At 42.3% G+C, this 27,840-nt stretch overlaps 1 protein-coding gene across 2 annotated transcripts in view; it reads left to right on the plus strand.

Moving 5' to 3' along the window:
- LOC110512492 (inactive carboxypeptidase-like protein X2) overlaps positions 1–27,840 on the plus strand; it is a 102,447-nt gene that overhangs the window by 2,559 nt on the left and 72,048 nt on the right. For both annotated transcript variants that reach the window (XM_090228930.1, XM_090228929.1), the window contains exon 2: positions 5,954–6,055. In XM_090228930.1, the coding sequence (XP_090085056.1) occupies positions 5,954–6,055 (102 nt within the window). The remainder of the gene's footprint in view (positions 1–5,953; positions 6,056–27,840) is intronic.

A 27,840-nucleotide genomic window follows, 5' to 3' on the forward strand; every position in this document is an offset into this window, starting at 1 on the left:
CCTTCTATCCCTCCATCCCTCTATCCCTCTATCCCTCCATCCCTCCACCCCTCCATCCCTCTATCCCTCCATCCCTCCACCCCTCTATCCCTCTATCCCTCCATCCCTCCACCCCTCCACCCCTCTATCCCTCCATCCCTCCATCCCTCTATCCCTCTATCCCTCCATCCCTCCACCCCTCCATCCCTCTATCCCTCCATCCCTCTATCCCTCCATCCCTCCATCCCTCCATCCCTCCACCCCTCCATCCCTCCATCCCTCCACCCCTCCATCCCTCCATCCCTCCACCCCTCCACCCCTCCATCCCTCCATCCCTCCACCCCTCCATCCCTCCTCCCTTACTTTTAATGGAAGTAACGTTACTTTTAATGGAAGTAACATAATAGTAACATAATATAATAAGTTACTTTTAATGGAAGTAACATTGTAATATAATAAGTTACTTTTAATGGAAGTAGCATAATATAATAAGTTACTTTTAATGGAAGTAACATCGTAATATAATAAGTAACGTCACAAGTAATTTTTTTAAGTAACGTTCCCAAACGCTGTTCCCTACATAGTGCACAACTTTTGACTAGGAACCCTTAACACTGATAGGGAATAGGGTGATTTGGTACGCAGTCTCTGTGTGGCGTTCGGAGGGCTACGTGGCCCCTATTACAGGAGAGGTATTAACCTCCAGGGAGGAAAGGGTTGGAATTAGGAGGAGGGGACTCCTGTTCCCTACACACACACACGCACACACGCACGCACGCACACACACACACACACACACACGTACACACACACACAGACACACACACACACACACACACACACACACACACACACACACACACACACACACACACACACACACACACACACACACTCCAGTATATAACATCTTAGTGTTCTGGCTGAAATCTTTACCTTACGGCATCACAGACCACGTTCAGTAGCAGCTCAGTGATTGGTTCAGCCATAGAGGGTAGGTGTAAATCCAGCCGTGTGATAGGATGGATGAGAGAGAGAGGAACATGCGTATAGTCAGACACACATGGTGTAGGTAGTGTCCTGCAGTGGCATGGCCTGCTATTGGCTGGTAATTGGGAGCAGCTGTTGCTGCAATGACTCAACTGTTCAGGAATCCTCACACGTGCCACGGCAGGGTTAGACTGGGGTTGGGGTAGGTACCTGTCCTGCCTCGACAGGGTTGGACTGGGGTTGGGGTAGGTACCTGTCCTGCCACGGCAGGGTTAGACTGGGGCTGGGGTAGGTTCCTGTCCTGCCTCGGCAGGGTTAGACTGGGGTTGGGGTAGGTACCTGTCCTGCCTCGGCATGGGTAGACTGGGGTTGGGGTAGGTACCTGTCCTGCCTCGGCATGGGTAGACTGGGGTTGGGGTAGGTACCTGTCCTGCCTCGGCAGGGTTAGACTGGGGTTGGGGTAGGTACCTGTCCTCCCTCGGCAGGGTTAGACAGGGGTTGGGGTAGGTACCTGTCCTGCCTCGGCAGGGTTAGACTGGGGTTGGGGTAGGTACCTGTCCTGCCTCGGCAGGGTTAGACAGGGGTTGCGGTAGGTACCTGTCCTGCCTCGGCAGGGGTAGACTGGGGCTGCGGTAGGTACCTGTCCTGCCTCGGCAGGGGTAGACTGGTGTTGCGGTAGGTACCTGTCCTGCCTCGGCAGGGGTAGACTGGGGCTGGGGTAGGTACCTGTCCTACCTCGGCAGTGGTGGACTGGGGTTGGGTAGTGTGCAGTATGTGGCCATTCAGTATGTGGATATACATACAGTACACACTGTGTTTACTAAGTACTGGGCATTATGCCTACAGTACACACTGTGTTTTAGTAAGTACTGGGCATTCCAATATACATACAGTACACACTGTGTTTACTAAGTACTGGGCATTATACATACAGTACACACTGTGTTTAACTAAGTACTGGGCATTCCAAAATACATACAGTACACACTGTGTTGTACTAAGTACTGGGCATTATGCCTACAGTACACACTGTGTTTTACTAAGTACTGGGCATTATACATACAGTACACACTGTGTTTTACTAAGTACTGGGCATTCCAATATACATACAGTACACACTGTGTTTAACTAAGTACTGGGTATTATACATACAGTACACACTGTGTTTTACTAAGTACTGGGCATTATACATACAGTACACACTGTGTTTACTAAGTACTGGGCATTATGCCTACAGTACACACTGTGTTTTACTAAGTACTGGGCATTATACATACAGTACACACTGTGTTTACTAAGTACTGGGCATTATACATACAGTACACACTGTGTTTTACTAAGTACTGGGCATTATACATACAGTACACACTGTGTTTACTAAGTACTGGGCATTATACATACAGTACACACTGTGTTTTACTAAGTACTGGGCATTATACATACAGTACACACTGTGTTTAACTAAGTACTGGGCATTCCAAAATACATACAGTACACACTGTGTTGTACTAAGTACTGGGTATTATGCCTACAGTACACACTGTGTTTACTAAGTACTGGGCATTATACATACAGTACACACTGTGTTTTACTAAGTACTGGGCATTATACATACAGTACACACTGTGTTTACTAAGTACTGGGCATTATACATACAGTACACACTGTGTTTTACTAAGTACTGGGCATTATACATACAGTACACACTGTGTTTTACTAAGTACTGGGCATTCCAATATACATACAGTACACACTGTGTTTAACTAAGTACTGGGTATTCCAAAATACATACAGTACACACTGTGTTTAACTAAGTACTGGGCATTATACATACAGTACACACTGTGTTTAACTAAGTACTGGGCATTATACATACAGTACACACTGTGTTTTACAGTAATGCTTTCCATTGTTTGTCCTTTCCTATGTTGATATGAGAGAGGGATAAGAGCTTTTAACCTGTCCTATGTTTATATGAGAGAGGGATAAGAGCTTTTAACCTGTCCTATGTTGATATGAGAGAGGGATAAGAGCTTTTAACCTGTCCTATGTTGACATGAGAGAGGGATAAGAGCTTTTGACCTGTCCTATGTTGATATGAGAGAGGGATAAGAGCTTTTTACCTGTCCTATGTTGATATGAGAGAGGGATAAGAGCTTTTGACCTGTCCTATGTTGATATGAGAGAGGGATAAGAGCTTTTGACCTGTCCTATGTTGATATGAGAGAGGGAGAATAGCTTTTGACCTGTCCTATGTTGACATGAGAGAGGGATGAGAGCTTTTAACCTGTCCTATGTTGATATGAGAGAGGGATAAGAGCTTTTGACCTGTCCTATGTTGACATGAGAGAGGGATGAGAGCTTTTAACCTGTCCTATGTTGATATGAGAGAGGGATAAGAGCTTTTGACCTGTCCTATGTTGACATGAGAGAGGGATAAGAGCTTTTGACCTGTCCTATGTTGACATGAGAGAGGGATAAGAGCTTTTGACCTGTCCTATGTTGATATGAGAGAGGGATAAGAGCTTTTGACCTGTCCTATGTTGACATGAGAGAGGGATAAGAGCTTTTGACCTGTCCTATGTTGACATGAGAGAGGGATAAGAGCTTTTAACCTTTTAAGCTTTCATACAGGTTTGTATTTTTATCTCACACACACACACACACACACACACACACACACCGGCTTTTAGTCAGTTGAAATTGTGTAACTGTCGTCAGATAATACAGCATTACTAGAACATCTCCTCTCACTCAGAAGTTGGCCAATGAACTTGAAGATTTGTGAAAGAAATTTAGGATATCCTAAATAAATCTAGCTTTTGAGTGAGAATATCCAGTTTAAATCTATCTTTTGAGTGAGGATATCCAGTTTTAAATCTATATTTTGAGTGAGAATATACAGTTTAAATCTAGCTTTTTTTGTGAGAATATCCAGTTTAAATCTATCTTTTGAGTGAGGATATCCTGTGTAAATCTAGTTTTTGAGTGAGGATATCCAGTTTAAATCTAGTTTTTGAGTGAGGATATGCTGTGTAAATCTAGTTTTTGAGTGAGGATATCCAGTTTAAATCTAGTTTTTGAGTGAGGATATCCTGTTTAAATCTAGTTTTTGAGTGAGGATATCCAGTTTAAATCTAGCTTTTGAGTGAGGATATCCAGTTTGAATCTCACTTTAGTGTGAGGATATCCTGTTTAACCTTTCTGATCTCCCCATCCCGGATCCGGGTTCGTGAATACAGACTCAAGCTCATTACCATAACGCAATGTTAACTATTCATGAAAATCGCAAATCAAATGAAATAAATATGCTAGCTCTCAAGCTTAGCCTTTTGTTAACAACACTGTCATCTCAGATTTTCAAAATATGCTTCTCAACCATTGCAAAACAATCATTTGTGTAACAGTATTGATGGCTAACGTAGCATTTAGCATTAGCATTCAGCTGGCAACATTTACACAAAAAAACAGAAAAGCATTCAAAAAAATCATTTACCTTTGAAGAACTTCAGATGTTTTCATTGAGGAGACTCTCAGATAGCAAATGTTCAGTTTTTCCTGAAAGATTATTTGTTTAGGACAAATCGCTCCGTTTTCTGCGTCACGTTTAGCTATGAAAAAACCCCTGTATCCAGGATTGTGTAAATCTATCAGCAAGCTCATTAGCATAACACAACGTTAACTATTTATGAAAATCGCAAATGAAATGAAATAAATATGCCATCTCTCAAGCTTAGCCTTTTGTAAACAACACTGTCATCTCAGATTTTCAAAATATGCTTCTCAACCATAGGAAAACAATCATTTGTGTAAAAGTAGCTAGCTAGAGTTAGCATTTCGCGTTAGCATTTAGCGTTAGCATTAGCGTTAGCATCCAGCACGCAACATTAACAAAAACATAAAAGCCTTCAAATAAAATCATTTACCTTTGAAGAACTTCTGATGTTTTCAATGAGGATACTCTCAGTTAGATAGCAGATGCTCAGTTTTTCCAAAAAGATTCCTTGTGTATTAGCAATAGCTCCGTTTTATACATCACATTTGGCTACCAAAAAAAATCCATAAATTCAGTCCTCAAAACGCAAACTTTTTTCCAAATTAACTCCATAATATCGACTGAAAACATGGCAGACGTTGTTTAGAATCAATCCTCAAGGTGTTTTTCACATATCTCTTCATTGATACATCGTTCTTGGAAACATGGTTTCTCTCCTGAATCCCAGGAGAAAATGCCTGCACCTGAAGATTACGCACAAATTTAGACAAAGGACACCGGGCGGACCTCTGGAAAATGTAGTCTCTTATGGCCAATCTTCCAATGATATGCCTACAAATACGTCACAATGCTGCTAAGACCTTGGGCGAACGACAGAAAGTGTAGGCTCATTCGTTGCGCAATCACAGCCATATAAGGAGAGAATGGAAAACAGAGCTTCAGAAATTCTGCTAATTCCTGGGTGATGCATCATCTTGGTTTCGCCTGTAGAATGAGTTCTGGGGCACTTACAGACAAAATCTTTGCAGATTCTGAAACTTCAGAGTGTTTTCTTTCCAAAACTGTCAAGAATATGCATAGTCGAGCATCTTTTCGTGACAAAATATCGCGCTTAAAACGGGAACGTTTTTTATCCAAAAATGAAATAGCGCCCCTAGAGCTCTAACTGGTTAAATCTAGTTTTTGATTGAGGATATCCAGTTTAAATCTAGCTTTTGAGTGAGGATATCCAGTTTAAATCTAGCTTTTGAGTGAGAATATCCAGTTTGAATCTATCTTTTGAGTGAGGATATCCCGTTTGAATCTCACTTTAGTGTGAGGATATCAAATTTAAATCTAGTTTTTGAGTGAGATTATACATTTTAAATCTAGTTTTTGAGTGAGGATATCCTGTGTAAATCTAGCTTTTGAGTGAGGATATCCTGTGTAAATCTAGATTTGAGTGAGGATATCCAGTTTGTAATTCATGTTTTGTTTCTCTCTCCTCAGTGAAGAATGGAAACAAGAAGGATGAGAAGAACAAAAAGGGAACATTGAAAACTCCCAACAGCATCAACGAGGGAGAGGGCCAATACAAGTCAGCAAAAGAGGGTGATTCATGAAGGATATACCAACACACACACACACACACGCACATACACACACACACACACACACACACACACACACACACACACACACACACATGCACACACACACACACACACACACACACACACACACACACTGACTGACAAACACACGCACACACACACACATACACACACACTGACTGACAGACACAGACACAGACACACACACACACACACACACACACACACTGACTGACAGACACACACAGACACACACAGTGTGTCTCTAACTATCCTTCTCCAGTTGACTGAATTCAAAAAGCTGATTTTATTTTCCCTCTGAGGAGAAACCCTGGCAGGAAAGACGATGCTTGAAAGGATAAGTCACAGGATGAGATCCAAATGGCACCCTATTTCCTGTTAGTGCACTACTTTTTACCAGGGCACTGTGGGGACCAGAGCCCTTTGGACCGTGGTCAACAGTAGTGCACTACTTTTTACCAGGGCACTGTGGGGACCAGAGCCCTTTGGGCCGTGGTCAACAGTAGTGCACTACTTTTTACCAGGGCACTGTGGGGACCAGAGCCCTTTGGACCGTGGTCAACAGTAGTGCACTACTTTTTACCAGGGCACTGTGGGGACCAGAGCCCTTTGGACCGTGGTCAACAGTAGTGCACTATATAAGGAATAGGGTGCCATTTGGGACGAAGTCACATAGACGGCTGTCCTCTTAGCAGATTAAATATTGTGTTTGGTTGCTATGGATCATGTCCTGGTTGTTATGGATCATGCCCTGGTTGCTATGGATCATGCCCTGGTTGTTATGGATCATGTCCTGGTTGTTATGGATCATGTCCTGGTTGCTATGGATCATGCCCTGGTTGCTATGGATCACGTCCTGGTTGCTATGGATCATGTCTTGGTTGTTATGGATCAAGTCCTGGTTGTTATGGATCATGTCCTGGTTGTTATGGATCATGTCCTGGTTGTTATGGATCATGTCCTGGTTGTTATGGATCATGTCCTGGTTGTTATGGATCACGTCCTGGTTGTTATGGATCACGTCCTGGTTGTTATGGATCATGTCCTGGTTGCTATGGATCATGTCCTGGTTGTTATGGATCATGTCCTGGTTGTTATGGATCACGTCCTGGTTGTTATGGATCATGTCCTGGTTGTTATGGATCATGTCCTGGTTGTTATGGATCACGTCCTGGTTGTTATGGATCATGTCCTGGTTGTTATGGATCATGTCCTGGTTGTTATGGATCACGTCCTGGTTGTTATGGATCACGTCCTGGTTGTTATGGATCACGTCCTGGTTGTTATGGATCATGTCCTGGTTGCTATGGATCATGTCCTGGTTGTTATGGATCATGTCCTGGTTGTTATGGATCATGTCCTGGTTGTTATGGATCACGTCCTGGTTGTTATGGATCACGTCCTGGTTGTTATGGATCACGTCCTGGTTGTTATGGATCATGTCCTGGTTGCTATGGATCACGTCCCTGTTGTTATGGATCATGTCCTGGTTGCTATGGATCATGTCCTGGTTGTTATGGATCATGTCCTGGTTGTTATGGATCATGTCCTGGTTGTTATGGATCACGTCCTGGTTGTTATGGATCATGTCCTGGTTGTTATGGATCACGTCCTGGTTGTTATGGATCACGTCCTGGTTGTTATGGATCATGTCCTGGTTGTTATGGATCATGTCCTGGTTGTTATGGATCACGTCCTGGTTGTTATGGATCACGTCCTGGTTGTTATGGATCATGTCCTGGTTGCTATCGATCACGTCCTGGTTGTTATGGATCATGTCCTGGTTGTTATGGATCACGTCCTGGTTGTTATGGATCACGTCCTGGTTGTTATGGATCATGTCCTGGTTGCTATCGATCACGTCCTGGTTGTTATGGATCATGTCCTGGTTGTTATGGATCATGTCCTGGTTGTTATGGATCATGTCCTGGTTGTTATGGATCATGTCCTGGTTGTTATGGATCACGTCCTGGTTGTTATGGATCACGTCCTGGTTGTTATGGATCATGTCCTGGTTGTTATGGATCATGTCCTGGTTGTTATGGATCATGTCCTGGTTGTTATGGATCATGTCCTGGTTGTTATGGATCACGTCCTGGTTGTTATGGATCACGTCCTGGTTGTTATGGATCATGTCCTGGTTGCTATCGATCACGTCCTGGTTGTTATGGATCATGTCCTGGTTGTTATGGATCATGTCCTGGTTGTTATGGATTATGTCCTGGTTGCTATGGATCACGTCCTGGTTGTTATGGATCACGTCCTGGTTGTTATTAATCACGTCCTGGTTGTTATGGATCACGTCCTGGTTGTTATGGATTATGTCCTGTTTGCTATGGATCATGTCCTGGTTGTTATGGATCATGTCCTGTTTGTTATGGATCATGTCCTGTTTGCTATGGATCACGTCCTGGTTGTTATGGATGATTTCCTAGTTGCTATGGATCATTTCCTGGTTGTTATGGATCATGTCCTGGGTTGTTATGGATCATGTCCTGGTTGCTATGGATCATGTCCTGGTTGTTATGGATCATTTCCTGGTTGCTATGGATCATGTCCTGGTTGCTATGGAGAATTTCCTGGTTGCTATGGATCATGTCCTGGTTGCTATGGATCATGTCCTGGTTGTTATGGATCATGTCCTGGTTGTTATGGATCATGTCCTGGTTGTTATGGATCATGTCCTGGTTGTTATGGATCACGTCCTGGTTGTTATGGATCATGTCCTGGTTGTTTTGGATCATGTCCTGGTTGTTATGGATCATGTCCTGTTTGCTATGGATCACGTCCTGTTTGCTATGGATCACGTCCTGTTTGCTATGGATCACGTCCTGTTTGCTATGGATCACGTCCTGGTTGTTATGGATGATTTCCTAGTTGCTATGGATCATTTCCTGGTTGCTATGGATCATTTCCTGGTTGTTATGGTTCATTTCCTGGTTGCTATGGATCATGTCCTGGTTGCTATGGATAATTTCCTGTTTGTTATGGATCATGTCCTGGGTTGTTATGGATCATGTCCTGGTTGCTATGGATCATGTCCTGGTTGTTATGGATCATTTCCTGGTTGCTATGGATCATGTCCTGGTTGCTATGGAGAATTTCCTGGTTGCTATGGATCATGTCCTGGTTGCTATGGATCATGTCCTGGTTGTTATGGATCATTTCCTGGTTGCTATGGATCATGTCCTGGTTGCTATGGAAAATTTCCTGGTTGCTATGGATCATGTCCTGGTTGCTATGGATCATGTCCTGGTTGTTATGGATCATTTCCTGGTTGCTATGGATCATGTCCTGGTTGCTATGGATCATGTCCTGGTTGTTATGGATCATTTCATGGTTGCTATGGATCATGTCCTGGTTGCTATGGATCATGTCCTGGTTGTTATGGATCATTTCCTGGTTGCTATGGATCATGTCCTGGTTGCTATGGATCACGTCCTGGTTGTTATGGATCACTTCCTAATAGTCCAACAGGAGCCAAGATGATCTAGCCTGATCCCCCAACCTGGTTCCAGATCTGTTTGTGTTGTCTTGCCAACATGGTCTCAGATCTGTTTGTGTTGCCTCGCCAACATGGTTCCAGATCTGTTTGTGTTGTCTTGCCAACCTGGTCCCAGATCTGTTTGTGTTGTCTTGCCAACATGGTCCCAGATCTGTTTGTGTTGCCTTGCCAACATGGTCCCAGATCTGTTTGTGTTGTCTTGCCAACATAGTCCCAGATCTGTTTGTGTTGCCTTGCCAACATGGTCTCAGATCTGTTTGTGTTGCCTTGCCAACATGGTTCCAGATCTGTTTGTGTTGCCTTGCCAACATGGTCTCGGATCTGTTTGTGTTGCCTTGCCAACATGGTCTCAGATCTGTTTGTGTTGCCTTGCCAACATGGTCCCAGATCTGTTTGTGTTGCCTTGCCAACATGGTCCCAGATCTGTTTGTGTTGTCTTGCCAACATAGTCCCAGATCTGTTTGTGTTGCCTTGCCAACATGGTCTCAGATCTGTTTGTGTTGCCTTGCCAACATGGTTCCAGATCTGTTTGTGTTGCCTTGCCAACATGGTCTCGGATCTGTTTGTGTTGCCTTGCCAACATGGTCTCAGATCTGTTTGTGTTGTCTTGCCAACATGGTCCCAGATCTGTTTGTGTTGCCTTGCCAACATGGTCCCAGATCTGTTTGTGTTGTCTTGCCAACATAGTCCCAGATCTGTTTGTGTTGCCTTGCCAACATGGTCTCAGATCTGTTTGTGTTGCCTTGCCAACATGGTTCCAGATCTGTTTGTGTTGCCTTGCCAACATGGTCTCGGATCTGTTTGTGTTGCCTTGCCAACATGGTCTCAGATCTGTTTGTGTTGCCTTGCCAACATGGTCCCAGATCTGTTTGTGTTGCCTTGCCAACATGTTTGGACCAGGCAAATGCTGCTCCAAGTCCCAGAACCATGTCCAATAGTCTGTGGTCCAGTGGAGCATCTATCTCACCACTCTGCTCCAAGCCACAATGACCACACAATGACTCCAGTCATCTATCATGTTGATTCATATGACTACAGTCATCTATTATGTTGATTCATATGACTCCAGTCATGTATCATGTTGATTCATATGACCAGTCATGTATCATGTTGATTTATATGACTCCAGTCATGTATCATGTTGATTCATATGACTCCAGTCATGTATTATGTTGATTCATATGACTCCAGTCATGTATTATGTTGATTCATATGACCAGTCATGTATCATGTTGATTTATATGACTCCAGTCATGTATCATGTTGATTCATATGACTCCAGTCATGTATTATGTTGATTCATATGACTCCAGTCATGTATTATGTTGATTCATATGACCAGTCATGTATCATGTTGATTTATATGACTCCAGTCATGTATCATGTTGATTCATATGACTCCAGTCATCTATTACGTTGATTCATATGACTCCAGTCATGTATCATGTTGATTCATATGACTCCAGTCATGTATCATGTTGATTCATATGACTCCAGTCATGTATCATGTTGATTCATATGACTCCAGTCATGTATCATGTTGATTCATATGACTCCAGTCATGTATCATGTTGATTCATATGACTCCAGTCATGTATCATGTTGATTCATATGACTCCAGTCATGTATCATGTTGATTCATATGACTCCAGTTATGTATCATGTTGATTCATATGACTCCAGTCATGTATCATGTTGATTCATATGACTCCAGTCATGTATCATGTTGATTCATATGACTCCAGTCATGTATCATGTTGATTCATATGACTCCAGTCATGTATCATGTTGATTCATATGACTCCAGTCATGTATCATGTTGATTCATATGACTCCAGTCATGTATCATGTTGATTCATATGACTCCAGTTATGTATCATGTTGATTCATATGACTCCAGTCATGTATCATGTTGATTCATATGACTCCAGTTATGTATCATGTTGATTCATATGACTCCAGTTATGTATCATGTTGATTCATATGACTCCAGTCATGTATCATGTTGATTCATTAGTGGTGCAGCAGCATACCGACGGAAGCTTCTTCCCACCGTTTCGTTTTGCCATTTAATCAATGAGCATCATGTTATTTCTTAATCTGGGCTTTTTGTTTCAAAGACATTAAGTGGGTATTACCCTGTTGCATTCAAGATGGTTGCTGTATAACACCAGGGTCAAGGTTTACTAACTCTCCAGGAAGAAGAAACAGAGAAATAGTCCAAGACAAGTAGAAGGGTTAACATTTCAACTTTAAAGGGAGAATTCAGAAGTGACTTAGGGTTGTGAGGTGACCATTGGATCCCAGAATGGTTTTAACCTGTTGGAACTTGTCTCTCCCGCTCTTTCTTTCCCCACCCCTTTCATTGTGTAACAAGCCGTCATATCTGGTTAGTCCACTAGGGACTTTTCATTGTGTAACAAGCCGTCATATCGGGTTAGTCCACTAGGGACTTTTCATTGTGTAACAAGCCGTCATATCTGGTTAGTCCACGAGGGACTTTTCATTGTGTAACAAGCCGTCATATCGGGTTAGTCCACTAGGGACTTTTCATTTTGTAACAAGCCGTCATATCTGGTTAGTCCACTAGGGACTTTTCATTGTGTAACAAGCCGTCATATCGGGTTAGTCCACTAGGGGCTTTTCATTGTGTAACAAGCCGTCATATCGGGTTAGTCCACTAGGGACTTTTCATTGTGTAACAAGCCGTCATATCGGGTTAGTCCACTAGGGACTTTTCATTGTGTAACAAGCCGTCATATCGGGTTAGTCCACTAGGGACTTTTCATTGTGTAACAAGCCGTCATATCGGGTTAGTCCACTAGGGACTTTTCATTGTGTAACAAGCCGTCATATCGGGTTAGTCCACTAGGGACTTTTCATTGTGTAACAAGCCGTCATATCGGGTTAGTCCACTAGGGACTTTTCATTGTGTAACAAGCCGTCATATCGGGTTAGTGCACTGGGGACTTTTCATTGCATTATGTTAGTAATCAATTCAACCTATACTGTGTGTGTTTATGTTTAATTAAATATAGTTAATTGATTTGTAAAAATAGCCGTCATCACATTAATGATAGTCTTGTCACGACACTGAGGTGACCGTTGGATCCCAGGATGGTTTTAACATGCTGAAACATGGGAACACACCACTGGCATGTCTGGCAGAGAGACTGAGGTGACCCGTTGGATACCAGGATGGTTTAAACATGTTGGAACATGGGAACACAACACTGGCATGTCTGGCAGAGAGACTGACGCTGTAAAGTAGTTCAAGAAACACACAGACACTTTCTAACCTGCTCTCGGCTCCCAATCCCAAGACATGATTTTAGGACTGCAGTTATTGTTGAATACGTACCTGTTTATTCAATCAAAATATATGCCTTTAGTGCTTGGGGTATAGTTTTTCTGGACTGTAGATGATTTATGGCCTGTATTTGACAGTTTAATCATGGCTAAAGTTTGAAAACTCACATTTTTTGTGTGTGTTATTTTCCTAAAGGAGAAACCAAATGGCAAAACATTCACAGATAATCAAATTAATGTGTTGGAAGAGTTTTTTTCTCCCAGGTATTGTTCTGTGTCCATAACTCATGGAGATAATACTGGAGGAAGAACCAAGGAAACAGCAGGTATTGTCCTGTGTCCATAACTCATGGAGATAATACTGGAGGAAGAACCAAGGAAACAACAGTGTCCATAACTCATGGATATAATACTGGAGGAAGAACCAAGGAAACAACAGGAATTGTCCTGTGTCCATAACTCATGGAGATAATACTGGAGGAAGAACCAAGGAAACAACAGGTATTGTCCTGTGTCCATAACTCATGGAGATAATACTGGAGGAAGAACCAAGGAAACAACAGTGTCCATAACTCATGGAGATAATACTGGAGGAAGAACCAAGGAAACAACAGGAATTGTCCTGTGTCCATAACTCATGGAGATAATACTGGAGGAAGAACCAAGGAAACAGCAGGTATTGTCCTGTGTCCATAACTCATGGAGATAATACTGGAGGAAGAACCAAGGAAACAGCAGGTATTGTCCTGTGTCCATAACTCATGGAGATAATACTGGAGGAAGAACCAAGGAAACAACAGGAATTGTCCTGTGTCCATAACTCATGGAGATAATACTGGAGGAAGAACCAAGGAAACAGCAGGTATTGTCCTGTGTCCATAACTCATGGAGATAATACTGGAGGAAGAACCAAGGAAACAACAGGAATTGTCCTGTGTCCATAACTCATGGAGATAATACTGGAGGAAGAACCAAGGAAACAACAGGTATTGTCCTGTGTCCATAACTCATGGAGATAATACTGGAGGAAGAACCAAGGAAACAACAGGAATTGTCCTGTGTCCATAACTCATGGAGATAATACTGGAGGAAGAACCAAGGAAACAGCAGGTATTGTCCTGTGTCCATAACTCATGGAGATAATACTGGAGGAAGAACCAAGGAAACAACAGGAATTGTCCTGTGTCCATAACTCATGGAGATAATACTGGAGGAAGAACCAAGGAAACAACAGGAATTGTCCTGTGTCCATAACTCATGGAGATAATACTGGAGGAAGAACCAAGGAAACAACAGGTATTGTCCTGTGTCCATAACTCATGGAGATAATACTGGAGGAAGAACCAAGGAAACAACAGGAATTGTCCTGTGTCCATAACTCATGGAGATAATACTGGAGGAAGAACCAAGGAAACAACAGGTATTGTCCTGTGTCCATAACTCATGGAGATAATACTGGAGGAAGAACCAAGGAAACAACAGGAATTGTCCTGTGTCCATAACTCATGGAGATAATACTGGAGGAAGAACCAAGGAAACAACAGGAATTACATTACATTCCCTACTACACTGAAGCAGGGATTTATTTGTGTTGAATTGTTTGATCATGTCTTTAGCCTTTAGAATGCTCAGCAGCGATAGCGCTATGATTTAGATTTTTTGTTGTTCAATCCAGATGTTTCCCAAAGAGTTGATATCTGTAGTAAAACCACAAGAAGAGCAGCCTGGAATAATTTGGTGGGACCAATGTCAAGCACAATTGAATTCCAAGTCTTTATTGATGCTTTATAAACATGCCTTTGATGTGCAGCTGTCTGTCTGGCAATGCATGCTGGGAGTAGAGTGATCCAGCAGAGCAGAGTGTGGTGTGTGTGTGTGTGTGTGTGTGCCCGTGCGCATTCATGTGTGCGTACTAGTGCGCATGTGTCTGTCATTGTGCTTTGGTCAAAAGTAGTGCACTTCTCTCTCTGCTTGTTTTACCTGTTAACCTGTTAACCTTGGTTGATGAGTCTGATCTTGTTTTACCTGTTAACCTTGGTTGATAAGTCTGCTGTGAGAGGCTGTGAGGGCTCAGGCTGACCCTGATACGTTCTGATGCCGCGCTTTGGAGTCACGCTAATAAATTATGTGTCTGTTGGCAGTCTGGGAACAGCTCTCAGTGTTTTCCTCAGCTGGCAGAGGTTACAACAACTCATTTACTTACTTATTCCACTCTGTTCTAAAAGTTTCCACAGAAACGCAGATGTCTCAGAGACGTTGTTGCCCACTGCATCGCAGTGCTTGAGGCGTCACTACAGCCCCGGGTTTGATCCCAGGGGTGACTGGGAGACCCGTGAGGCGGCGCACAATTGGCCCAGGTTAGGGGAGGGTTTGGCCGGCCGGGATTTCCTTGTCCCAACGGGCTCTGGCGCCTGCAAGCTGACATCGGTTGTCAGTTGGATGGTGTTTCCTCCGACACATTGGTGCGGCTGGCTTCCGGGTTAACCGAGCAATGTGTCAAGAAGCAGTGTGGCTTGGCGGGGTCGTGTTTCGGAGGACGTTTGGCTCTCGACCTTCACCTCTCCCGAGTCCGTACGGGAGTTGCAGCGATGAGACAAGACTGTAACTACCAATTGGATATCAGGACATTGGTGTGAAAAAAGGAAAATAATAGTAATAATATGATGTTGTCAGATCAGATCTCACCTAGCCTGGTCTCAGATATGATCTCACCTAGCCTGGTCTCAGATCTGATCTCACCTAGCCTGGTCTCAGATATGATCTCACCTAGCCTGGTCTCAGATCAGATCTCACCTAGCCTGGTCTCAGATCAGATCTCACCTAGCCTGGTCTCAGATCAGATCTCACCTAGCCTGGTCTCAGATCTGATCTCACCTAGCCTGGTCTCAGATCTGATCTCACCTGGCCTGGTCTCAGATCTGATCTCACCTGGCCTGGTCTCAGATCTGATCTCACCTAGCCTGGTCTCAGATCAGATCTCACCTAGCCTGGTCTCAGATCAGATCTCATCTAGCCTGGTCTCAGATCTGATCTCACCTAGCCTGGTCTCAGATCAGATCTCACCTAGCCTGGTCTCAGATCTGATCTCACCTAGCCTGGTGTCAGATCAGATCTCACCTAGCCTGGTCTCAGATCTGATCTCACCTAGCCTGGTCTCAGATCAGATCTCACCTAGCCTGGTCTCAGATCTGATCTCACCTAGCCTGGTCTCAGATCTGATCTCACCTAGCCTGGTCCCAGATATATTTGTGCTTTTACCTTCTCCATCCTCATTGTTATGCCAAAATGTATTGCATGACAATTCCATAAGGAGTTGCCAAGAGAGCTATAACAGACTGGCACCAAGAATGAGAAAGAGCCTGACCAGACTTGAATCCAATGTTGTGTTTAGCCCCTGCCTACTGCGGTGATGTAGCGTCTTGTGCTCTAGCTAGCTAATCAACAACCATAATAAACGATTTGATAATTTGCACGAAGATGACTTTATGACTTCCCAGCGAACCAAAATTGGTTCTGTGAAAGTTCTCAGAACATTCATTAGGTCTCGCGGCAAATGTTCTCATACCACAAAAGAACTGTCCAGGCTGGTGATTATACAATGTTTGTTTAAAACATTCGCCTGATGTTGGAAGAACATTCCTAGAACATTTAATCTGTTCTTTAAAGGTTCTCAGAATGGTTAATTTAGTTGTGGCGACAGTGTGGTGAGAATATTGTGGGAACAGTCTGGTTAAAATGTTGTGGGAACAGTCTGGTTAGAATGTTGTGGGAATAGTCTGGTGAGAATGTTGTTGGAACAGTCTGGTTAAAATGTTGTGGGAACAGTCTGGTTAGAATGTTGTGGGAACAGTCTGATTAAAATGTTGTGGGAACAGTCTGGTTAGAATGCTGTGGGGACAGTCTGGTTAGAATGTTGTGGAAACAGTCTGGTTAGAATGTTGTGGGAACAGTCTGGTTAGAATGTTGTGGGAATAGTCTGGTTAGAATGTTGTGGGAACAGTCTGGTGAGAATGTTGTGGGAACAGTCTGGTTAGAATGTTGTGGGAACATTCTGGTTAGAATGTTGTGGGAACAGTCTGGTTAGAATGCTGTGGGGACAGTCTGGTGAGAATGTTGTGGGAACAGTCTGGTTAGAACGTTGTGGGAACAGTCTGGTGAGAATGTTATGGGAACAGTCTGGTGAGAATGTTGTGGGGACAGTCTGGTTAGAATGTTGTGGGGACAGTCTGGTGAGAATGTTGTGGGAACAGTCTGGTGAGAATGTTGTGGGGACAGTCTGGTTAGAATGTTGTGGGGACAGTCTGGTGAGAATGTTGTGGGAACAGTCTGGTGAGAATGTTGTGGGGACAGTCTGGTGAGAATGTTGTGGGAACAGTCTGGTGAGAATGTTGTGGGAACAGTCTGGTTAGAATGTTGTGGGAACAGTCTGGTTAGAATGTTGTGGAAACAGTCTGGTGAGAATGTTGTGGAAACAGTCTGGTGAGAATGCTGTGGGAACAGTCTGGTTAGAATGTTGTGGGAACAGTCTGGTGAGAATGTTGTGGGGACATCACAAAATATATGTTCCCAAACACAAAAACTGTGCAGTTGGGAAGATGGATTCAACAATGTTTCTTTTAGGGTGCAAAAAACATTCAGACGATGCTGCAAGAATGTCCCTAGAACACATTTTGTCTGTTCTTTAACAGTTCCCAGAATGTTTCATTAGGTTGTGGGAACATTGTGAGGGATATTACTATAGATAGTTTTCTCAAAACACTTAAACTGTCCTATTGTGCTGACACTCAGCTCATGTTTGTATCAGGGTACACAAAACATTCCTTTTGATGTTCCATTAATGTTGACAGAACAGTCGTTGAGGTATTTAAACGGTTCCTCAAGCATTTAATTAGGTTGTGGGAACAGTGTCGGTACATTACAATAAATAAGTTCACAAGATATACTCAGTCATACAATGTTTAAGTTACGGTTGTAAAGGACATTCCCATAATATTGCAAGAATGTTGGCAGAACACCCAAATCGTTCACAGAACATTTTATTATCTTTTTTTGGGGGGGGGGGGGGGAGTTGTCTGGGATGTTGCAAGAATATTCTTGTGATATTCACATAGATTACACAGAACATTCCCACAACGTTGCACAATGTTCCACAATGTTCCAAATAAGTATGTTTTTTTAATGATGTTCATAACATATCTGTTTCATTGTTTAACATAATATTCCATTGATGTTCACGCAATATACATTTTTACCTTGTCTTGGAGGTCCTCCAAATATTTAAAGAACATTTTGAAAATGTTATATTTAACATACTTTTACATAATATTACCGAAACATTATCAGCATGCAAATGTGTAGCTCCTTAAAGCAGATTGGAATTCATCCCCGTTATGTTTCTCTACAGATTTAACGGCAATTCACATTTTGAAGGTGATATAGACACATTTTAATTTCATTCGTAGGACATTTGAACAGCATTTAATCATACAAACAAAAACATATTTTTTTACACTTCATATGTTGACAATCTGCATATTATTTAATTCACAGGACATTTAAACAGCATTTAACTTCTTATGGCTGGGGGCAGTATTGAGTAGCGTGGATGAATAAGGTGCCCAGAGTAAACTGCCTGCTACTCAGTCCCAGTTGCTAGTATATTCATATTATTAGTATATTTTGATAGAAAACACTCTGAAGTTTCGAATAATGTTTGAATGATGTCTGTGAGTATAACAGAACTCATATGGCAGGCAAAAAACCTGAGAAAAAAATCCAACCAGGCTGTGGAAGATCTGAGGTTGGACGATTTTGAACTCATTCCCTATTGAAGATACATTGGGATATTGGTCATGTTGCACTTCCTAAGGCTTCCACTAGATGTCAATAGTCTTTCGAAACTGGTTTGAGGCTTCTACTGTAAAGGAGGGGCTCATAAGGGCTGTTTGAGTCAGTGGTCTGGCAGAGTGCCACGGGCTCGTGACGCGCAGTCATGAGAGGTAGCTCGTGTTCCATTTCTTTTCTACAGACAAAGGAATTGTCCGGTAGGAACAATTTATGTTAAAAACATCCTAAAGATTGATTCTATACATCGTTTGACATGTTTCTACGGACTGTAACGGAACGTTTTGACATTTCGTCTGCTCCTAGTGAAAGCTCTTCGTGACTTTTGGATTTGTTTACAAAACGCGCTAACAAAAGTAGCTATTTGGACATAAATGATGGAGATTATCGAACAAAACAAAACATTTATTGTGGAACTGGGATTCCTGGGAGTGCATTCTGATGAAGATCATCAAAAGTAAGTGAATATGTATAATGTTATTTCTGACTTCTGTTGACTGCACAATATGGAGGATATCTGTTTGCCTGGATTTATACATCTGTACAAGATAAATACACCCTCTCTTCTTCATAGATTATGTCTAATCCTCAAAATGACCAGGGCCCATAGGGAACATGTAGGGTACTTCTGACCAGGGCCCATAGGGAAGATGTAGAGTACATATGACCAGGGCCCATAGGGAATATGGATAGATAGAATCAGATGCCATTTGGGGGCCAACAGTTTGATTTGTGCTCGACAGGATGGCATGTACTCTGTTTTTCCCTGTTAGCTTGTGCTCTTGGTATGTTCCAAACGGCACCCTATATAGTGCACTACATAGAGAAGAGTGTGGCGTTTGGAATGCACTCTCTCTCTCTCTTTCTCTCTCTCTCTCTCTCTCTCTGTCTCTCTCTCTCTCTCTCTCTCTCTTTCTCTCTCTCTCTCTCTCTCTCTCTCTCTCTCTCTCTCTCTCTCTCTCTCTCTCTGTCTCTCTCCTCTCTCTCTCTCTCTCTCTCTCTCTCACACTCTTTCTCTCTCTCTCTCTGTGTGTGGATGTTAAGCCTGCTGTGAGAGCTCAGGTTGACCCTAATGAGTTCTGATGCCACGCTGAACAAACACCGCTGGGTCTAGGTACTGTGTTGTATGGGCTTGTCCCAAATGGCACCGTGTTCCCTACAGATGTGCCGTCTTAATTTGATCACCCTGTTGCAGGAGAAAAAAAGGCTTCTGAACTTTGTAAGTTTCCACTTTAAAATTTCAGATTTGAATTTGACTTTGCGACATTTGGGACACAAATAGTGTGTGTACAGGTAACAGCCAACATAATAGAAACATTTGAGTAAATGAGGGGACACAAAGTATATTGAAACAGGTGCTTCCACACAGGTGTGTTTTCTGAGTTCATTAAGCAACTAACATCCCATCATACTTAGGGTAATGTATTAAAATGCTGAGCAGGCCATTATTTTGGCTACCGTGGCTATGCCCCCAATAGGACGGAAATTCCTCAATCCACTGGTGGTCACTGAAGGTATTGGATGAGCATCAAAACGATGTAAACCATTAGCCATGGTCGTCTCAATCACCAGATCTCAACCCGTATGGGAGATTCTGGAGCCGGCGCCTGAGACTGCGTTTTCCCTCCATTATCAACGGAACACTAAATGATGGAATTTCTCACGGAAGAATGATGTCACAATAGAGTTCCAGACACCTGTATAATCTCTATCAAGGTGGTTTGAAGCTGTTCTGGCTGCTGGTGGCCCAACACCCCATTAAGACACGTTATGTTAGTAGTTACCTGTTCTGGTCCAACACCCCATTAAGACACGTTATGTTAGTAGTTACCTGTTCTGGTCCAACACCCTATTAAGACACGTTATGTTAGTAGTTACCTGTTCTGGTCCAACACCCCATTAAGACACGTTATGTTAGTAGTTACCTGTTCTGGTCCAACACCCTATTAAGACACGTTATGTTAGTAGTTACCTGTTCTGGTCCAACACCCTATTAAGACACGTTATGTTAGTAGTTACCTGTTCTGGTCCAACACCCTATTAAGACACGTTATGTTAGTAGTTACCTGTTCTGGTCCAACACCCTATTAAGACACGTTATGTTAGTAGTTACCTGTTCTGGTCCAACACCCCATTAAGACACGTTATGTTAGTAGTTACCTGTTCTGGTGGTCCAACACCCTATTAAGACACGTTATGTTAGTAGTTACCTGTTCTGGTGGTCCAACACCCTATTAAGACACGTTATGTTAGTAGTTACCTGTTCTGGTCCAACACCCTATTAAGACACGTTATGTTAGTAGTTACCTGTTCTGGTCCAACACCCCATTAAGACACGTTATGTTAGTAGTTACCTGTTCTGGTGGTCCAACACCCTATTAAGACACGTTATGTTAGTAGTTACCTGTTCTGGTCCAACACCCTATTAAGACACGTTATGTTAGTAGTTACCTGTTCTGGTCCAACACCCTATTAAGACACGTTATGTTAGTAGTTACCTGTTCTGGTCCAATACCCTATTAAGACACGTTATGTTAGTAGTTACCTGTTCTGGTCCAACACCCCATTAAGACACGTTATGTTAGTAGTTACCTGTTCTGGTCCAACACCCTATTAAGACACGTTATGTTAGTAGTTACCTGTTCTGGTGGTCCAACACCCTATTAAGACACGTTATGTTAGTAGTTACCTGTTCTGGTCCAACACCCTATTAAGACACGTTATGTTAGTAGTTACCTGTTCTGGTCCAATACCCCATTAAGACACGTTATGTTAGTAGTTACCTGTTCTGGTCCAACACCCTATTAAGACACGTTATGTTAGTAGTTACCTGTTCTGGTCCAACACCCCATTAAGACACGTTATGTTAGTAGTTACCTGTTCTGGTCCAACACCCCATTAATACACGTTATGTTAGTAGTTACCTGTTCTGGTGGTCCAACACCCTATTAAGACACGTTATGTTAGTAGTTACCTGTTCTGGTCCAACATCCTATTAAGACACGTTATGTTAGTAGTTACCTGTTCTGGTGGTCCAACACCCCATTAAGACACGTTATGTTAGTAGTTACCTGTTCTGGTCCAACACCCTATTAAGACACGTTATGTTAGTAGTTACCTGTTCTGGTCCAACATCCTATTAAGACACGTTATGTTAGTAGTTACCTGTTCTGGTCCAACACCCCATTAAGACACGTTATGTTAGTAGTTACCTGTTCTGGTCCAATACCCCATTAAGACACGTTATGTTAGTAGTTACCTGTTCTGGTCCAATACCCCATTAAGACACGTTATGTTAGTAGTTACCTGTTCTGGTGGTCCAACACCCTATTAAGACACGTTATGTTAGTAGTTACCTGTTCTGGTCCAACACCCTATTAAGACACGTTATGTTAGTAGTTACCTGTTCTGGTGGTCCAACACCCTATTAAGACACGTTATGTTAGTAGTTACCTGTTCTGGTCCAACATCCTATTAAGACATGTTATGTTAGTAGTTACCTGTTCTGGTCCAACACCCCATTAAGACACGTTATGTTAGTAGTTACCTGTTCTGGTCCAACACCCTATTAAGACATGTTATGTTAGTAGTTACCTGTTCTGGTCCAACATCCTATTAAGACATGTTATGTTAGTAGTTACCTGTTCTGGTGGTCCAACACCCTATTAAGACACGTTATGTTAGTAGTTACCTGTTCTGGTCCAACACCCTATTAAGACATGTTATGTTAGTAGTTACCTGTTCTGGTCCAACACCCCATTAAGACACGTTATGTTAGTAGTTACCTGTTCTGGTCCAACACCCTATTAAGACATGTTATGTTAGTAGTTACCTGTTCTGGTCCAACATCCTATTAAGACATGTTATGTTAGTAGTTACCTGTTCTGGTGGTCCAACACCCTATTAAGACACGTTATGTTAGTAGTTACCTGTTCTGGTCCAACACCCTATTAAGACATGTTATGTTAGTAGTTACCTGTTCTGGTCCAACATCCTATTAAGACATGTTATGTTAGTAGTTACCTGTTCTGGTCCAACACCCCATTAAGACACGTTATGTTAGTAGTTACCTGTTCTGGTGGTCCAACACCCCATTAAGACACGTTATGTTAGTAGTTACCTGTTCTGGTCCAACACCCTATTAAGACATGTTATGTTAGTAGTTACCTGTTCTGGTCCAACATCCTATTAAGACATGTTATGTTAGTAGTTACCTGTTCTGGTGGTCCAACACCCTATTAAGACACGTTATGTTAGTAGTTACCTGTTCTGGTCCAACATCCTATTAAGACATGTTATGTTAGTAGTTACCTGTTCTGGTCCAACACCCCATTAAGACACGTTATGTTAGTAGTTACCTGTTCTGGTCCAACATCCTATTAAGACATGTTATGTTAGTAGTTACCTGTTCTGGTCCAACACCCCATTAAGACACGTTATGTTAGTAGTTACCTGTTCTGGTGGTCCAACACCCCATTAAGACACGTTATGTTAGTAGTTACCTGTTCTGGTCCAACATCCTATTAAGACACGTTATGTTAGTAGTTACCTGTTCTGGTCCAACACCCCATTAAGACACGTTATGTTAGTAGTTACCTGTTCTGGTGGTTCAACACCCCATTAAGACACGTTATGTTAGTAGTTACCTGTTCTGGTCCAATACCCTATTAAGACACGTTATGTTAGTAGTTACCTGTTCTGGTCCAACACCCTATTAAGACACGTTATGTTAGTAGTTACCTGTTCTGGTCCAATACCCTATTAAGACACGTTATGTTAGTAGTTACCTGTTCTGGTGGTCCAACACCCTATTAAGACACGTTATGTTAGTAGTTACCTGTTCTGGTTCAACACCCCATTAAGACACGTTATGTTAGTAGTTACCTGTTCTGGTCCAATACCCTATTAAGACACGTTATGTTAGTAGTTACCTGTTCTGGTGGTCCAACACCCTATTAAGACACGTTATGTTAGTAGTTACCTGTTCTGGTGGTCCAACACCCCATTAAGACACGTTATGTTAGTAGTTACCTGTTCTGGTCCAACACCCTATTAAGACACGTTATGTTAGTAGTTACCTGTTCTGGTCCAACACCCTATTAAGACATGTTATGTTAGTAGTTACCTGTTCTGGTCCAACACCCCATTAAGACACGTTATGTTAGTAGTTACCTGTTCTGGTCCAACACCCCATTAAGACACGTTATGTTAGTAGTTACCTGTTCTGGTCCAACACCCCATTAAGACACGTTATGTTAGTAGTTACCTGTTCTGGTCCAACACCCTATTAAGACACGTTATGTTAGTAGTTACCTGTTCTGGTCCAACACCCTATTAAGACACGTTATGTTAGTAGTTACCTGTTCTGGTCCAACATCCCATTAAGACACGTTATGTTAGTAGTTACCTGTTCTGGTGGCCCAACACCCTATTAAGACACGTTATGTTAGTAGTTACCTGTTCTGGTCCAACACCCTATTAAGACACGTTATGTTAGTAGTTACCTGTTCTGGCCCAACACCCCATTAAGACACGTTATGTTAGTAGTTACCTGTTCTGGTCCAACACCCTATTAAGACACGTTATGTTAGTAGTTACCTGTTCTGGTCCAACACCCCATTAAGACACGTTATGTTAGTAGTTACCTGTTCTGGTGGTCCAACACCCTATTAAGACACGTTATGTTAGTAGTTACCTGTTCTGGTGGTCCAACACCCTATTTTGACACGTTATGTTAGTAGTTACCTGTTCTGGTCCAACACCCTATTAAGACACGTTATGTTAGTAGTTACCTGTTCTGGTGGTCCAACACCCTATTAAGACACGTTATGTTAGTAGTTACCTGTTCTGGTCCAACACCCCATTAAGACACGTTATGTTAGTAGTTACCTGTTCTGGTCCAACACCCTATTAAGACACGTTATGTTAGTAGTTACCTGTTCTGGTGGTCCAACACCCTATTAAGACACGTTATGTTAGTAGTTACCTGTTCTGGTCCAACACCCTATTAAGACACGTTATGTTAGTAGTTACCTGTTCTGGTCCAACACCCCATTAAGACACGTTATGTTAGTAGTTACCTGTTCTGGTCCAATACCCTATTAAGACACGTTATGTTAGTAGTTACCTGTTCTGGTCCAACACCCTATTAAGACACGTTATGTTAGTAGTTACCTGTTCTGGTCCAACACCCTATTAAGACACGTTATGTTAGTAGTTACCTGTTCTGGTGGTCCAACACCCCATTAAGACACGTTATGTTAGTAGTTACCTGTTCTGGTCCAATACCCTATTAAGACACGTTATGTTAGTAGTTACCTGTTCTGGTGGTCCAATACCCTATTAAGACACGTTATGTTAGTAGTTACCTGTTCTGGTCCAATACCCTATTAAGACACGTTATGTTAGTAGTTACCTGTTCTGGTCCAACACCCCATTAAGACACGTTATGTTAGTAGTTACCTGTTCTGGTCCAACACCCTATTAAGACACGTTATGTTAGTAGTTACCTGTTCTGGTCCAATACCCTATTAAGACACGTTATGTTAGTAGTTACCTGTTCTGGTGGTCCAACACCCTATTAAGACACGTTATGTTAGTAGTTACCTGTTCTGGTCCAACACCCTATTAAGACACGTTATGTTAGTAGTTACCTGTTCTGTTCCAACACCCTATTAAGACACGTTATGTTAGTAGTTACCTGTTCTGGTGGTCCAACACCCCATTAAGACACGTTATGTTAGTAGTTACCTGTTCTGGCCCAACACCCTATTAAGACACGTTATGTTAGTAGTTACCTGTTCTGGTCCAACACCCTATTAAGACACGTTATGTTAGTAGTTACCTGTTCTGGTCCAACACCCCATTAAGACACGTTATGTTAGTAGTTACCTGTTCTGGTCCAACACCCCATTAAGACACGTTATGTTAGTAGTTACCTGTTCTGGTCCAATACCCTATTAAGACACGTTATGTTAGTAGTTACCTGTTCTGGTCCAACACCCTATTAAGACACGTTATGTTAGTAGTTACCTGTTCTGGTCCAACACCCTATTAAGACACGTTATGTTAGTAGTTACCTGTTCTGGTCCAACACCCTATTAAGACACGTTATGTTAGTAGTTACCTGTTCTGGTCCAATACCCCATTAAGACACGTTATGTTAGTAGTTACCTGTTCTGGTGGCCCAACACCCTATTAAGACACGTTATGTTAGTAGTTACCTGTTCTGGTCCAATACCCTATTAAGACACGTTATGTTAGTAGTTACCTGTTCTGGTCCAACACCCCATTAAGACACGTTATGTTAGTAGTTACCTGTTCTGGTCCAATACCCTATTAAGACACGTTATGTTAGTAGTTACCTGTTCTGGTGGCCCAACACCCTATTAAGACACGTTATGTTAGTAGTTACCTGTTCTGGTCCAATACCCTATTAAGACACGTTATGTTAGTAGTTACCTGTTCTGGTCCAACACCCTATTAAGACACGTTATGTTAGTAGTTACCTGTTCTGGTGGTCCAACACCCCATTAAGACACGTTATGTTAGTAGTTACCTGTTCTGGTCCAACATCCTATTAAGACACGTTATGTTAGTAGTTACCTGTTCTGGTCCAACACCCTATTAAGACACGTTATGTTAGTAGTTACCTGTTCTGGTCCAACACCCCATTAAGACACGTTATGTTAGTAGTTACCTGTTCTGGTCCAATACCCTATTAAGACACGTTATGTTAGTAGTTACCTGTTCTGGTCCAACACCCTATTAAGACACGTTATGTTAGTAGTTACCTGTTCTGGTCCAACACCCTATTAAGACACGTTATGTTAGTAGTTACCTGTTCTGGTCCAATACCCTATTAAGACACGTTATGTTAGTAGTTACCTGTTCTGGTCCAACACCCCATTAAGACACGTTATGTTAGTAGTTACCTGTTCTGGTGGTCCAACACCCTATTAAGACACGTTATGTTAGTAGTTACCTGTTCTGGTCCAACACCCTATTAAGACACGTTATGTTAGTAGTTACCTGTTCTGGTCCAACACCCCATTAAGACACGTTATGTTAGTAGTTACCTGTTCTGGTCCAACACCCTATTAAGACACGTTATGTTAGTAGTTACCTGTTCTGGTCCAACACCCCATTAAGACACGTTATGTTAGTAGTTACCTGTTCTGGTGGCCCAACACCCTATTAAGACACGTTATGTTAGTAGTTACCTGTTCTGGTCCAACACCCCATTAAGACACGTTATGTTAGTAGTTACCTGTTCTGGTGGTCCAACACCCTATTAAGACACGTTATGTTAGTAGTTACCTGTTCTGGTCCAACACCCTATTAAGACACGTTATGTTAGTAGTTACCTGTTCTGGTCCAACACCCTATTAAGACACGTTATGTTAGTAGTTACCTGTTCTGGTGGTCCAACACCCTATTAAGACACGTTATGTTAGTAGTTACCTGTTCTGGTCCAACACCCCATTAAGACACGTTATGTTAGTAGTTACCTGTTCTGGTCCAACACCCTATTAAGACACGTTATGTTAGTAGTTACCTGTTCTGGTCCAACACCCTATTAAGACACGTTATGTTAGTAGTTACCTGTTCTGGTCCAACACCCTATTAAGACACGTTATGTTAGTAGTTACCTGTTCTGGTCCAACACCCTATTAAGACACGTTATGTTAGTAGTTACCTGTTCTGGTCCAACACCCTATTAAGACACGTTATGTTAGTAGTTACCTGTTCTGGTCCAACACCCTATTAAGACACGTTATGTTAGTAGTTACCTGTTCTGGTCCAACATCCTATTAAGACACGTTATGTTAGTAGTTACCTGTTCTGGTCCAACACCCTATTAAGACACGTTATGTTAGTAGTTACCTGTTCTGGTCCAACACCCCATTAAGACACGTTATGTTAGTAGTTACCTGTTCTGGTCCAACACCCCATTAAGACACGTTATGTTAGTAGTTACCTGTTCTGGTCCAATACCCCATTAAGACACGTTATGTTAGTAGTTACCTGTTCTGGTCCAATACCCCATTAAGACACGTTATGTTAGTAGTTACCTGTTCTGGTCCAATACCCCATTAAGACAC

This window comes from Oncorhynchus mykiss, unplaced genomic scaffold (assembly GCF_057628025.1).
Source record: "Oncorhynchus mykiss isolate SJ-2025 unplaced genomic scaffold, ASM5762802v1 scaffold103, whole genome shotgun sequence".
NCBI classification, from domain to species: domain Eukaryota; kingdom Metazoa; phylum Chordata; class Actinopteri; order Salmoniformes; family Salmonidae; genus Oncorhynchus; species Oncorhynchus mykiss.